At 36.1% G+C, this 15,906-nt stretch overlaps 3 protein-coding genes across 3 annotated transcripts; all 3 read right to left on the bottom strand.

Annotated features, from left to right (window-relative positions):
- Positions 1-208: 208 nt before the first annotated feature.
- On the bottom strand, positions 209-3,147 carry LOC126596543 (pentatricopeptide repeat-containing protein At2g01510, mitochondrial-like). The gene is given in 3 exon segments (XM_050263164.1): positions 209-1,029; positions 1,152-1,473; positions 1,476-3,147. Coding segments are annotated over 2 exon segments (1,854 nt in total). The 5' UTR covers positions 3,043-3,147; the 3' UTR covers positions 209-1,029; positions 1,152-1,186.
- Positions 3,148-8,027: 4,880 nt separating this feature from the next.
- On the bottom strand, positions 8,028-9,244 carry LOC126596548 (MLP-like protein 28). Its single transcript, XM_050263170.1, has 2 exons — positions 9,029-9,244; positions 8,028-8,529 (listed from the first exon to the last, which is right to left on the bottom strand). Exons 1-2 carry the CDS (start codon positions 9,210-9,212, stop codon positions 8,264-8,266), a joined length of 450 nt encoding a protein of 149 aa, XP_050119127.1. The 5' UTR covers positions 9,213-9,244; the 3' UTR covers positions 8,028-8,263.
- A 3,459-nt stretch (positions 9,245-12,703) lies between these two features.
- On the bottom strand, positions 12,704-14,402 carry LOC126596547 (MLP-like protein 328). Its single transcript, XM_050263169.1, has 2 exons — positions 14,155-14,402; positions 12,704-13,248 (listed from the first exon to the last, which is right to left on the bottom strand). Exons 1-2 carry the CDS (start codon positions 14,336-14,338, stop codon positions 12,980-12,982), a joined length of 453 nt encoding a protein of 150 aa, XP_050119126.1. The 5' UTR covers positions 14,339-14,402; the 3' UTR covers positions 12,704-12,979.
- Positions 14,403-15,906: the final 1,504 nt, after the last annotated feature.

Here is a 15,906-nt window from a genome sequence, read left to right as displayed (position 1 = left end):
AACATATAGCTTATTATTTTAAGGAGCTAATTATAGTCTGGTATCAGAAAGGACTTGGGAGAGGATGAGAAAAGAAAAAGGCATAAGCTGAGAAGGGGCTTGGGGGTACCCCAAGAGCAGAAAGAAAGAGAGAGACGTTCTGAGATTGCATGTAAGTCTTTATTCGTTAAGAGATTCCCCAAAAAGGGAGGCTCTCATGGCAGATGAAAACTTTTAATGTTGGCAGATATGCATTTTTGTTGATCTTTTATTGTACATTTAAAGTGATCAAGCTACACATTTTGGCCTTGCTACATTTGCTAGAAATCTCACTTATTTTCTGGACTCTGTTACCGCAATACGCGATGCACAGCATGTTACATTTCTCTTCACTACCTAGCAAGAAAAATCACAACTTTGACTAGTTTTTATCAATCAAATTTGATTTCCTTCACGATAATATATAATGAACAGAATTTCAACGAAAACAGAAAAAGAAAATTAATCAAGTAGTTAGAAACGTTACATGATGCCGTATGTCCAACCGTAGCAAGGGTCTTGGTTAGTAGATGCCCCTTTTCCCTAGAGTTTGGAAAGCCAAAGTCAGATGAATGTGCAACCGTATCTTGATCAAGCAGGACAATAGTTGGCATTGTATCACAGTGAACCGAATATGATGAATAACCATGATAGAGATGTTAAAATGCCTAGGCAACACCCGCCACCGCGTTTAGCTTCTGCAATCTATCAGTTGTGGGACTGAAGCCATTTCTCAATGCTTCCCTTAGGCATGCTAAAGAATCAGGAAGAAAACTAGAACAGCTGGAAACGTTTTTTTATTAATGTTGGGGGATAACATTGCACACAAGTTTCACATTCAAAGCCAAAATTCTTGGGTGCTGTAAATGAGTTTAACTGAAACGTTACAAACCAATGTGCTGTGCAGATGTTCATGCTGGAACTCCAACTTTTTGGCATTTGCCAAAGATGAGATATCTGCTGGCGTCGATACTTTGTCCTTCCTTTCATATGTCAGTACAAGTGCAAAAGCTGGTGCAAGTATTATTTACGTAGCCAATAGTTAGTATCCGTTGTGAGCTCATCAGTGGTTCTTCTCGAATCAGACACCTGAAAATTAAGAGGAAACCAACAACCAAAATACATCTCCGTACCTTTATCACCTCAAAGTCATCACTATTTCTTGCGATCACCAAAAGTTGTTGCACGAACAATCTCCATTTCTAAAATGATGAAAACGGATTTTATCTCTCATGACAATCTCCCTTTTGGTAGCTTTAGAGACAAACTTACAAAAACTATGGCAGTCGTCACACATTCTCAAATTCTTCACCACCCTAATGGGGCTTTCGGGCCTTAAATTTATGAGACTATATGCGACGGCAAGCTTTTCACTGTGGGTGCTTACCGTGGCTTCCTTTTCCTCTATGTCCACATCATGAAACACATAACTGGTATTTGGAACGTAACCTACACTCTCACTTGTTTCAGTAAGTCCTTCAACTTCTCATATATTTCTGCTGACTCCGGGTGCAACCTGTCTCCACCATAGAAGATATGGAAATTTCCATTACATTCAACCGAGCTGTAGGCAGCCACTTTCTTGACACCTCGTTTTCTCATTCTGAGCCTCAACTTGTCGACGAAATCCCACCTTCCAGCAGCCGCATACATGTTTGACATCAAGACATGATATGAACCAATATCAGGAGCTAATTTGAAAAGCATATCAGCCGCATGCTGGCCCAGTTCAACATTTTGGTGGATTGTACAGGCACCCAATAAAGCTCCCCATAATCCAGAATCTGGTTCAATTGGCATAGTTCTTATAAAATTATGGGCCTCCTCAAGATGTCCTGACCGTCCAAGAAGGTCTACCATACAAGCATAGTGCTCAAGTTTCGGTCGGATGCTCTTGTCACCAGATTGAACCATGTTACTGAAATACGCCTTGCCTTCATTCACTAGCCCAGCATGGCTACATGCAGATAAAACTCCCAGATAGGTGACATGGTTTGGTTGCACACCTGCTTTTCGCATCCTCGAAAACATATCCAACGCCTTTTCACTCTCCCCGTTTATGGCATATCCTACTATCATAGTGCTCCAGGAAATAACATTTCTCTGAGACATGTCCTTAAACAAAGTCTCAGCCATTCCTATGCTACCACATTTCACATACATATCAAGCCGTGCATTGGCGACAATTATATTGCATCCGATCCCATATTTTTTCATGATCCCGTAGATTTCTTCCCCGGTCTCCAAACACCCCAATTGCCCACAAGCCGAATAGGCACTCACAACACTAATAGCATCAGGCTTAATCCTAGCCGCATCCATCAGGCGGAACAATGCAAGAGCCTTACCGGCATGTCCATTCTGCACACAAGTCGCAATGAAAGCATTCCAAGCAATAAAATCTCTCTCAACCATAGTTTCAAACAGAAAATCCGCCGCACCATATTCCCCAAATTTCACACACATTGCAACCAACTCAGTCCTCACCATGGAAACAAACTCCAACCCATATTTCACCACATGGGCAAGAACAGCCGATCCAGCCCACAATTCGGGCAGTTCGGAGCATGCCTTCACCACAAATGTGTAAGTAAACTGGTCAGGACGAACACCCAGAAGGTGCATTTGCCTGTAAACTAACGCAGCCTCCGTAAAGATACGGTTTTTCACATACGCTCTGATAAGGGTATTCCAGAGAAAAACCCGTGGCTTGTGCATTTGGTCGAACAGTTGGCGGGCATACGACATGTCACCTAAGAGTGCGATATTGGTGAGGAGTTGGGTGAGCAGGCTGTTCTTGATCGAGAGGCCGGTCGTGAGGACGACGGCGTGGATTTGTTTGAGTTGGTTTGGGTGCGCAGAGCATGATTGCAGGAGGGCGGTCAACGCTTGCTTGGTCAAACCAACTGGTGGGTTGGCGGGGTTTTGGATTTGGACGAGAGAGGAGAATGGCAGAGATGGTTTGAGCGGGAGAGGGAAGCAAAGCTTCGCCATGATCATGATGGAGCGGCTTCCGGCGACCATGGTATCTGCATTTGCCTTGTCAAGTCGTCGTCGTTAGTATTTCCCAAGAGGATGACTTGAAACCTCATCGTTCTTCCCCAATTTGCGTTAGGGGTATCACGTGTCTAACTGGAAGACCGGTGGAGTGGACCGGGTCTGTTTTGGGCCGAACCAGTTTTGTTCTGGATTGGACAAATCTTTTCGTCAAACATTAGTTGGGGACATAAAACAAAAGCCTTTTAAATTTATTGAACTAGTATCACTAATTCTTCGTCTAGTAATATTTCTCGCTACAAGTTTCAAACTTAACTCTATTTGTACCATATTTGATCAATCCCGAAACTACTGAGCACCGATCAACGTTATACCGCAAGGACCTAGAAGAGTTTCCCTCCAACCAGAAGGTCAATCACAGCGCGACACGTGTCGACATCAGAAGCCAATCATAGCACGACACGTGTCAACATCAGAAGCCAATCACAACACGACACGTGCCAATGTCAGAATGAAACTAGAAACTCTCTTCTATAAATAGAGATCATTCTCTCACAATATTTCCTAATGTCATTTGTACTAAATCATTCACTAGTACTCACTAAAGGAGAGTTTGAACCTATGTACTTGTGTAAACCCTTCACAATTAATGAGAACTCCTCTACTCCGTGGACGTAGCCAATCTGGGTGAACCACGTACATCTTGTGTTTGCTTCCCTGTCCCTATCCATTTACTTACTTATCCATACTAGTGACCGGAGCAATCTAGCGAAGGTCACAAACTTAACACTTTCTGTTGTACCAAAGTCCTCGCTGATTTTGTGCATCAACATTTGGCGCCGTCTATGGGAACGACACTAATTCCCACTCTATTCAGCTTTGCCAAGCTGGTTTCCACCATTCATACACTTTCTTTTGACCAGGCATCCCTCTCCAACATGGGGTGCGAAGGAAGCCACATCACACAGAATGACACCCCTCTTGCACCTAGTGCGAAGCAACGAAAGAAGGAAGGAAAGAGGGTTACTCTTCAAGCTAAAGTCGATGAGCTAGAAGCTCAGAACAACAAGATAGCAATGAAGAATGAGGTCCTCCAAGAGCAGTATGAGAAGCTCTTTGAGATGCTCCACGAAACTAGGCGTACTCAAACACGCGAGCTCGTTGCCCCTGTGGACATCAACCATCATCTGGGTGCCCTCAACACAGAGGGTCACCTCCTTTCGACATGGGTATCCCTGATGAGGAGCGAGCTAATCATCAAAACATTGATCAACATGAAACTTCTCTCAACCCAGATGCTTCGACCCGAAGTAGAAGAAGTGGAGGAATACACCTCCTTGCAGAAGGGTTGGAAGGATCGAAAGCCGTTTATCATAACTGCCGAGACTTCCTAAAGCAACGTCGAGAGAATCCCTTCCACATATGCTCGAAGATCAATGACCCAAAGGTTTCTGAAAGACTCGGTCACCTCCCACGACCCAGGTCATCTGTCAATCTTGGGAAGGAAAGACAGGTCCCAGAGGAACATGAAGGTATGAGGGACTCTGAGGTATTCCGACAGACTCGCCCTAGAAGTCAGTACAGCGAGTCCAAAAAAAAACCACACGCCCTTGCTCAATAAACGCAATGCTTCGAATTTAGCATACTGTCAGCAGCAAAGTTTAATCCAATTTCAGACTAACGCTTTATCCTTTCCCCTGCACTTTAGCATATCCCCAAGCATCTTGTAGGTTGATGTATACTTGTTTGTTTTCGATATGCATTCTTCATGTTTGCTTATTGTTTCTCTGGAGGTGGAAGCCTAACAGTGCAGATATTTGGATCACAATCTCCTGCAAAGTCTTACAAAAATGAAAACAATAGTAAGAAAATCGATCGTGGTGTTCTATGCGGTATGTATGCATGGGAATTTGAGACATGAAATGTGTCACAACTTATGTTGGACATGTTTTTTTGTCATTAGTTAGGTGATGCTTTGAGGGGGAAAGGGTTCTGCCTTCATCAATTGAGTGAATTGATAGTCTGTCTTAAAAGCTCTTGTAATACTGGAAGACATCTCTTTCAATCCATTTCATACGGAAAGGAAATGCACGGAATGTCATTCCCAATTTTTAATATTCCCTTGTTTACTAATTTTAGAGGAATCAAAATATGCACGAGTCCCGCATTAGATGGTTCAATTTTGAGGATTGCATTGAGAGAGGAGGTGAGATTTGAGCTAGGAGGGGGATGTGAATAAACTTTTTATACTAAAAGGGGGCGTTTGTTTAACTTCACTAAGTGGGACTGGACTGAACTAGACTAGCTGTTAGTCCAATACTGTGTTTATTCCATGCTGGGACTAACATTAATGAGACTAAAGGGGACTAGCATGGACAAAACCCTTCACTAAGAGGTCTTAGCGAGACCCCCCAATAACCATGGGACTAGCTAAGACTATCATCTCTCGTCCTCGTCATGCTCAACAACCACTTCCGATAGACTCCTCGTCATCTCCGGTCACCTAGATCATAATAAAATATTAATAATTTATATATTAAATAATATAATATTAGAATTTGTTATTATTCAGCTTCTTAGTCCAACACTGCACCAAACGCTTCACTAAGTTAGTCCAGCTTAGTCTAGTCTAAGCCAGTCCAGCTTAGTCCTTGAAGCTAGTCCAGTCCGAAATAGTCCGGCGCAACAAACGCCCCCAAACTACGTTCACACCCATCATTATGATTCCTGCGAGTTAATTGGTACATTTTAATGGAAATCCATCTTTCCATTTCACGCTGACTTTGATTCATTGATAATCCGATTATTGTTCATTCCGATTCCAAGTGCATAAACGTGCCCTCGTAGTTATGGACTTTTTCTTATCGTTTAATTTTTCCTTGAACATCCTGACTTCGTGACTTCATGGCCTATGGTTTCACAATAAAATAATCTCTATTATAAACCATAAAGTTTAACATTTCTTTTGTTTTGCAGTGCTGCCTTCATCAATTGAGTGAATTGATAGTCTGGCTTAAAAGCTCTTGTAATACTGGAAGACATCTCTTTCAATCCATTTCATAGGGAAAGGAAATGCAAGGAATGTCATTCCCATTTTATAATATTTCCTTGTTTACTAATTTTAGAGGAATCAAAATATGCACGAGTCCCGCATTAGATGTCCAATTTTGAGGATTGCATAGAGAGAGGAGGTGAGATTTGAGATAGGAGGGGGGATGTGAATAAACTTTTTATACTAAAACTGCCTTCACACCATCATTCTGATTCCTGGGAGTTAATTGGTACATTTTAATGGAAATTCATCTTTCCATTTCACGTTGACTTTGATTCATTCATAATTCGTTTATTGTTCATTCCGATTCCAAGTGCATAAACGTGCCCTCATAGTTATGGACTTTTTCTCATCGTTTAATTTTGAGAGACTTTGGATGCGGTCCCTAGTTATGAACAATCTTTGACTGAAACTTTGTTGGTTTTCAATTTTTGATCCAAGTCCCTAAAATTAATTGATAATTTATTTCTATGTACGTTACTATATTTTTTAAATTAAAAGTTAAAATTTATAGTTGTTTATATTAATGAGATTTTAAATAAAAAACATAATTTGTGGGATTAAAAATATTAAAATATAAATATACTATTGTGTGTGTGTGTGTGTGTAAACATGGGTACATTCATAAAAAATAACCAAAAAATTATTGTATCAAAACATGGGTACATTCTTCAAAATGGGTACATTTAGCAAAAATAAAAATGGGTACAAATAAATAAAAAAATATGGGTACAATACAAATAAAACTTTAAAAAATATGGGCACAAAAAGAAATTAATATATGGGTACAAATTAAAATTGAAAGGAAAATTGGTACAAATTAAAAAGGGTTGCAAATTAAAAATGGGTACAAACTAAAAATAAAAATATATGATAAAAAATTTAGCCATAAATATAAATATACTAATTGTAACATTTTTAATATTAAATGAATATATTTATAAATAAAAAATATTTTATTATTGAAATAATTAATGATATTATTAATACAAAGGACCTTGATCAAAAATTGAAAAGTAATAAGGTTTTAATCAATAGAGTAGTAAAAATAAGGATGAAAACCTAATTACTCCTTTAATTTTTCCTTGAACATCCCCCGACTTCGTGACTTCATCGCCTATGGATTAAAGACAATCCAAGTCGGAACTAAACAAGGAGGCTAGCTTGCTCTTCTTCCAGTCTTTATTCTTGAAGATTACTCAAAGTTCCATGCATGTATAAACCTTTTTCTTGGCGCTTATTCCTCGAGAAGATGGGCATCAATATCTTGAATGACACCAGAAAGCTGAGGTACTTATGTGGAGACGAATCGGTCTTGTTAAGTTTTGCATATTCTTTAGCAATTTTCGTGGAACTTCCTTCACTCTTTGGAGTGACCTGGAGAATTATCTTAATGCTTTGGTCCAGGACATCTGATCCCTCCAAAGCTGTAAGACTCATCACCTACTTGTTTGCTTCGTCCATTTCCACCTTTTCCTTCAATGTCTCGGCCTTTCCACCTACACGTATTATTCACATGAAAAATTACAATTATGCATCCACCGATGATCCCATCCCGTTATTCATCATGAGGTGTGTAAACCCTAAGGTGCATTGCATGCTCAATATATTTCAATTTTAATATGTAATAGCGAACTTGATGATGAGACATCAACAATAAGTGGAAAGAAAAAAGTATCCAATAATAGCAGAATTTAAGCGGATCATATTGAAAGAAACTTCAACGATTCCGCTCTTAGCATTGTTGGAGTGATTGGTTGTAATTTATATGATGTAAATCATTTTTTTCAACGTTAATTCACCGTATAATTTTTTAAACAATGAGGATATTCTTTTTTACCATTTTATATCTTCCAGGATCATATCCCCATTGTAAAAAAAGAAGAAGAAGAAGACTATTTTTTCTTTAAAGAAGACTAATTAAGGCCATTTTATGTGATGATGAGCAACAAAATGGAGATGTTACACTGCACGTTTTATTTTACATATAAACCATAGTTTAAACATCACAATCCCACATCATAGTTTATGCATCACAATCCTATATCTGATATCCCCTCACGTACATTTATTATAAGGCAAACTCACATAGCAAAGCATTTTTATCAAGCAAAGCACGCATTATTAACACACATAATACATATTAACGATGGATGTCGCGTTTCACCATTGCATGCTTTTCCTTTCCTTAATTAATCACGCCTTGATAAAGTGAGCATCAAGATCCTTGACGATGTTAACCATCAGACCGACGTATTTGTCCGGAGCTGCAACATCCTCAGTCAGTTTCTCATATTCAATCGACAAGTTCGCAATGTTGCCTTCATCCTTTTGAGTGAATTGATAGACTGGCTTGAAGCTCTTATAATACTGGAAAACATCTCCTTCCAAACCATTCAGTGTTATGGATTTTTTCTCGTCGTTATACTCCACTTTTTCCTTGAATACTCCAACTTCGTCCCCTATGTATTCACAAGAAAGCAATCTATATATTAACCAAAGAAACACTAAAATGGACATTTGATAAACAATTTGTTTTAAGTTTTCACAAAAATGAAAACTGAAGTTATTTTTGTGAGTTTTTGTAGATTTATCTTGATTTTAATTTTCATTTTTTGAAAACTAAACATGAAATGGTTGTCAAAATGGAGTCTAAGTTTCAAATTTGAGTTGAACCAACTGCATTATTGTGGCACACCTAGATTCTTTACCAACATTTGAGTATTGAATTCAAAATCAGTTCCAATTCTTACATATGATATATTGTTTTAATTATCCATTATATCAGTATGTATTTTTCACTCATGGGTTAGTTGTTCACTTGTGAATTAGGGTTCCGTTAATTGCGATCCTGCTGATATTGTTGAATTATGATTAACATATAATTGTTCTCGTCTTCGAGAAAAAAGATACACACCAAATACATGTACATATTTATATATTATGTACAGATGGCCTTACCTACACTGTAATTCCAACTTTTAATAGAGCCATGAGTTTCCCAGTCTCCTTCATGCACCTGAACTCCCTGGATACTGCCAGAAGAAATGTTTGGGACGTGGTGAGCCTGTCTCTTGAAGATATTGTAGAACTTCTCAGCGGGTGCCTTAATTTCAATCTCAGTCTCAACCTTGCGCAGAGCCATGTTTATGATGATCCGTTGTTATGGTACTCAGAGATTCGTACAAGGCAGGCTCTTATAGAAACTTAAGGGCAGCCCTTACTGCTACAATATTTAATTGTGTAATATTAATTTATTGGATAACTTTGAAAATGTAATGCTTCAAAGGATCACATGAATTTCATGAAACACATTTTTTTTTTTGAGGAAACGTGAAACACATTTATTTATTAAAAAAAATTTCAGATAAAGGAAATCAGACAAATGTCGTAATAACTTTCGGTTAAGTACATGATTTGGATCAATAATAATTCTAGGATGCTATTGTTAATATCTTAAAAAATTATTGTGCACATAATTTTTTTTATATTTATAATGAAAAATGCACTTGTAAAAAGTGCTTAAATAAGATCCTTTAAATAGAAAACTAGATTTTAATTCTTAAATAAGATGAAGTTTAGAAAAATGTCTTATACAAGATTAAAAATTGATTTTAGTAATGCCAGCATATTAAAATTTTTCTCTTTTATATTTATAATTTTATGGCGTTCATAAATTAAATTTTATGAAAGTATTATAAATTTTAATTTTCTTTATGGTAAGTATCTTATATAAGAAAATATTTTCTTAAAGATTTTTCGGTACACATGTTTTTGCATATTTTCTTATGTGCCATTAATTTATTACAGTATATTTAGGTACAAACATTTTGATACATTAATATAATATGTTTAGGTACGGACATTTCGGTACACTAGTTTATTATAATATATTTAGGTACCAACATTTCGGTACATTAGTTTAATATCATATATTTAGGTACGGAATTTTTCGGTACACTTATGATTTTGCATATTTTCTTATGTGCCACTAATTCACTACAATATATTGAGGTAAGGACATTTCGGTACACTAATTTAATAAAATATATTATGATACGGACGTGTAGGTACACTAATTAGAAGAAGTAAAATAAATATAATGAATTAAATAATAAATAATTTTAATTTTAATATAATGAAATTAAATAAGATATCTATTAAATATTAAAAATAATAATATAAATTTGAATTAAGCACACATTATAGAACTAAAATCAATATCTAATCTAACATCAAGTTTTTATTAAATTTTAATCTTCTTCAAAGATTAAAATTCAAAAACCCTTTTTTTAAATATCAATAATATCACCCTAATATTAAAGTCACTCACTATTTTACCCAGCTTTTAGGTATTAAATGATGTGATTATTTCATACTTTCGAACAGATAAGGTCCAAGCGAGTCATTGTGAAATTATTGTAATCTAAAATATTAGTACAAGTGGCAGTACCCAAATTAACCAATCATTGGATTTTTTTTTACAATATTATATTTTACCCTTTCAATCAATTATCACATTTTTGTCCCTTCTGGATAGATTAAAATTTAGGTATTAAGTTTGTTTTTTTGTTGAGAAGTCATGACCGGCTCCCTTGCCCTATTAAGTTTGTTCTTTTGTTGATAAGTCATCACCGACTCCCTTGCCCGATTATTTTTTTATCAAGGAAAACGAACTCCCCATTTTTAAAAGCTGTGTAATTAATCAGGTGCAATGAAAAAAAGTTGGGATTCACAATAAAATCAAGTGACAATATAAAGAGTAGCTCAATCTCTTATAAGTTTTTACATTTGGTCCCTTACTGACTTGAGGCTTTGACCTCACATTTTCACACGCCCTTCACGTGTGATGATTTTCAAGCCGGACACATGAACAACACAAATAGGATGACGTTGAGTGGCTGTTGGGCACTTGGGCTTCACACATTGCTTCGATATATACCATGAAGAAACTTCATGTTCCATCATAAAATCAATTGACAATACAGGAAGCAGCGTAACCTCTAATATACCCTTGCATGGTTTGATCTCTCACCGATGTGGAACTTTGTCCTTACATTCTCACAGTCATGGTCTAAAATATCCATAATATCTTGATATTTCCATCGAAATTTCCGTGTTTTTGGACTATCGATATTTTTTTGGACTACCGATATTTCCGATATCATCGATATTTTAGACCTTGCTAAGTCACTCATGTATCTTACCATGCTATGTATAAAGTGTAAAATATTGTATTAATTCATTATATATAAATGATTATGGTGTGTTTAAACTTCTTTCATTAATTACTACATATTTTCAACACTCACAATGTTTGTCAGCTTGCTATATAATCAACTTAAATCAGTTATATCTATCATGCAATGCATTTCCTTCCAATTTTTTTGTGATAAACTAATAGATAATTGACTAAATAAACATCCTGCAAAGTTTCAATAAAAATTTCCAAATTTTTCTTACAATTTCCGTGGTTTTTATTCAATTTTTATCGATATCAATAATATCCCGATATTTCCATCGAAATTTCTGTGTTTTTGGACTACCGATATTTCCGATATCATCGATATTTTATACCTTGCTCACAATACATATATATTGGAGAACTATCGAAAGAAAAACTCAAAATTCATTGTGTAATTAACAGTAAGAATACATCCTGAACAACATGATTGTCAAAAGTTATACAAAGAAACTGATATCACAGTTAGGTTACTCACAATACCTTAACGCATGCGCTAAAGAGAATTGGCAAGTTGTGTAGTAAATTGTTCATACGTATCTAGTTGGATAAATTTAGAATAAGATCTCCATTTGCACACCCATTTCTCCTTTTACACATTCTAAGTTAATTTAATTTTTTGAATTCTCTTTTAATTCAATCAATATGAATGACATAAATAAAAAATGTGAGAAAATATATGCGTCTATGCACTATGGGAGATCTTGCCTCCACGGGATAAAGATACTTAGTTACAAAAAAAACTTAGAAGTTCCACATATATAATATAATACTAAAATTTAAACGACCGGAAAATTTTAAAATCAAGAAAAGGCCAAATTCTGAAAATTAAACTGACATCTTTTCGACTTATATTCTAGGTTGTTAAGGATTGCACAATAAGAAAGAAATGATTAAATGGGCAGGTGAGGTTGAGGTACTCACACATGTTAGTTGTTGAGTACAATTAAGGCTATATATGCAAGGGGATTGCATTGGTGGTTATGGTCTTTTTTATCATCCAGAGGCCCAAACTCCCAATCACCACCCTCTTTTTCCACACATGGCAGAAATCTAGGGTTCGATCTCACCGATCTCGTTGATTGTTGGGAGAGGAGCGTTCAAGTTTGGAAATGATGGAGGTCTCCTACATGGCCTGGCCGTGTAGGAGAGTTTCAGAGAGAGAATAAAAATTTAAAGAAGAAAAAAAAAAAAAAAAAAAAAAAAAATATATATATATATATATATAAATTAAGGAAAATGACTTTTCTACTCTTTGAAGCTGCAAACTAGGCAAACGTTAATGACATGTTGGATGAAAAATTCAAAAACCTTAACAGCAGGGGACAAAACTGAATAATTATAAGAGTTGATGGAGAAATTGACTTAAAGTTCAAAGAAAAAATTGGCCGAACTCTACAAATTCAGGGAGAAATCAACAAAGACTTCTCTATTTCATAGAAATGATCCATAACCATAATCTATCACATAACTATGCCATACATAGGACATCCCTTCGTATATTTCTCACAATACACACATACATAATTAAGAAAACCATTTTATATATGCACGTACGCATTGATGAACAAATGCATGCATGATTACATATAATTACGTTTAACAAGACCAGTAAAAGCTCCTTCCAACCGTTGCATATGCTACCCGGTTTTATTCATTAATTAATTCATTTATGCCCCGAGAAAGTGAGCATCAAGATCCTGGACGAGGTTAACCATCAAACCGATATATCTATCTGGAGCTTCAACATCTTCGTTCAGTTTCTCGTATTCGATCCACAGGTTGGCAATACCCGTGCCTTCATCTTTTTGAGTGAATTGATAGACAGCCTTGAATCTCTTATAATACTTGAACATTTCTCCTTCCAATCCAATCAGAGTTGCGGCCTTGTTCGCATCGTCTAGCTCCACCTGTTCCTTGAATATTCCGACATGGTCCCCTATATATGCATGCACGCATTCATGGTTAATTTCACCACACCAAAATAAATAATCTTTCTCACTCTCTCTGTATGTGTGGTGTGTGTGTGTGTGTGTGTGTGTGTGTGTGTGTGTGTGTGTGTGTGTGTGTGTGTGTATACATAGATCGAAGCCCCTTCCAGTGATCAGGATCTTGCTCCACTGGCAAAAACATTCATGGTTAATTTCACCACACCAAAATAAATAATCTTTCTCACTCTCTCTGTATGTGGTGTGTGTGTGTGTGTGTGTGTATGTATATACATAGATCGAAGCCCCTTCCAGTGATCAGGATCTTGCTCCATTGGCAAAAACAGGACAACATGACTGCATGTACTTAGGGAACATGTATTTACCGTATTGGAAACTCATAGCCCGGAGCAAAATTTGAAGGAAACAGTAACATAACTAAGAGGTTCTATGTGATGAAATTGGGGTTCCACCATAAAACCAATTGGCAATATGGGGAGTAGCCCAAGACCATATATGCACATAGCAAACCTTGTCTCTCACCAATGTGGGACAACTCTCAACATGCCTCCGCACGTGTGGCGGATTTTTAAGCCTACACGTGGACAACAACTAGGTGACGTGGAGAGCGTGTGGTCATTTGGCTTCACACGAGGACAACCCGCTCTGATACCATGATGAAATTGGGGTTCCACCATAAAACCAATTGGCAATATGGGAAGTAGCCCAAGACCATATATGCACATAGCAAACCTTGTCCCTCACGAATGTGGGACAACTCTCAACACTATGGTGTATATATACAAACATGCAAACTCATGCTATGAACGTATGATGACGTTGAGCACATCTATTAAGGTCATACGTACGTATATAGTTAATAATTAAACATGAATAACAATTGAATTTGTACTTGCCTAGTTCATATTTCCAAATCTTAATAGAGCCGTGTGTTTCCCAGTCTCCTTCATGAACATCAACTCCTTTGATATGGGCAGTAGAAATGTTTGGGATGAGGTGGGCGCTCTTGAAGATGTTATACAACTTGTCAGCTGGTGCCTTAATTTCTATTTCAGTCCCAATTTTACCATGCAGAACCATGCTTATGGGCAGTTTTGATGGATGCTACTCAGAAATTATAAGGGAAGAATGTTAAAGTGTGTGTATAATTTCGGCTCCTACCTCCTTAAATACAAGTGACTAGAGTTAAATTGCATAATATTTTAATAGTGGGTCATCCAATTTAAGAAGCATTTAAATCATGAAACACATGATAGACAGTAAGTCATATATTTTTAAAATCATACTTCTCGAATGCAAAATCAACTCTCTAAAAGTGAGACTCTTTATAAATTATCTATCATCTCACAGTTTAACATCAAGTCTCGTATTAACATTGTAAAATATTGTGCCAAAAATATGAGGTGGCAAAGAATCCATTAAGAGAGTTCCACTTTTGAGAGTCTCCTTGGTATTTCTCTAATTGGAATCCTATGAAGACAAGTTCACAATATGCATTGATAGATAAAAGGTTTGTTTATTTATCTCCGTTTTATAGTGTCTTCTCAGTTTTATACAATGGCAAAGTTATATGTTATCAATTCACAATAGGAAAGTATATGTTGCCAATTCACAATAGGACAGTATATGTTACCAATTCACAATAGGACAGTATATGTTACCAATTCACAATAGGACAGTATATGTTATCAATTCACAAATAAAATTGTGTGTAGTTGACCATCACACTAGTAAAATATTGTGTGTACATAAGTTTATTATCATTATTTATTTTTTTGGATAGATTGATTTGTAATGCGTCTATTTTTTTTATCAGGATTCTCTTTTTTCTATTTTTTTTTCTACTCTTCAGTATTTTTCTAGTTGAATGATTACGATTAAATCACGTCAACATCTTGTATTGTGGAAAAGAACAAAAAAAAGGAAAGAGAAAGAGGAGAAAACCGGAGCAGGGAAATGGAATGAGAGAGAATCATTTCTCACTATCTTTTTTTTTTTGCTAAAAAGTCATTACCAACTCCGACTATCTAATAAAACAAAATAGAAATGATAAAAAAAGTAGGGGGATGACTGATGAGGTAAGGGTATCCATAAATGTTAGATTCACAAAATCTCGCTAAATTAATGTTTTTAGATCTATGTCACTTAATACTACGGTTTAATGATATTCTTCTTTATTTGTAAGTGAGAGATTTTTGGTCTGATTCTCGCCAAAGACGAATTTAAATCACGTTATTGATAGTTCATTGTGAAGCTAAGCACATCCCTTTCTCTTAATGTAGATAATATCATTTGTTAAAAAATTATATTTTTACATCTTTGAAGATTTTCATTGCCAATGGATCATCCCTGACTTGCATTATTTATAGATATAGTCTATTCAGACCATAAAAAAATATTGTCTATAAATAATATCAATTATTTAAAGTTGCACCACGCTGCCACAGTGTATGAAGACTTGTATATACAAGAAATCGTTACGTGGAAGATTGGAGAAAGTGGATGGAAGATTGTATATACAACAATTACCGATAATTCTCTTAAAAAATGCGTAAGGATGAATTTTTCCTCCTCATCCTACCACGAGTTTATGGTTCCAGGATGTGGATTGTGGACAGTCCGTAATGTCTAATATAATGGTGGTTGCT

The sequence above is a fragment of the Malus sylvestris genome, chromosome 13 (genome assembly GCF_916048215.2).
Source record: "Malus sylvestris chromosome 13, drMalSylv7.2, whole genome shotgun sequence".
NCBI lineage: Eukaryota > Viridiplantae > Streptophyta > Magnoliopsida > Rosales > Rosaceae > Malus > Malus sylvestris.
Note: the sequence above shows the minus strand (reverse complement) of the source record. Positions and strands in the feature narration are given on the sequence as shown.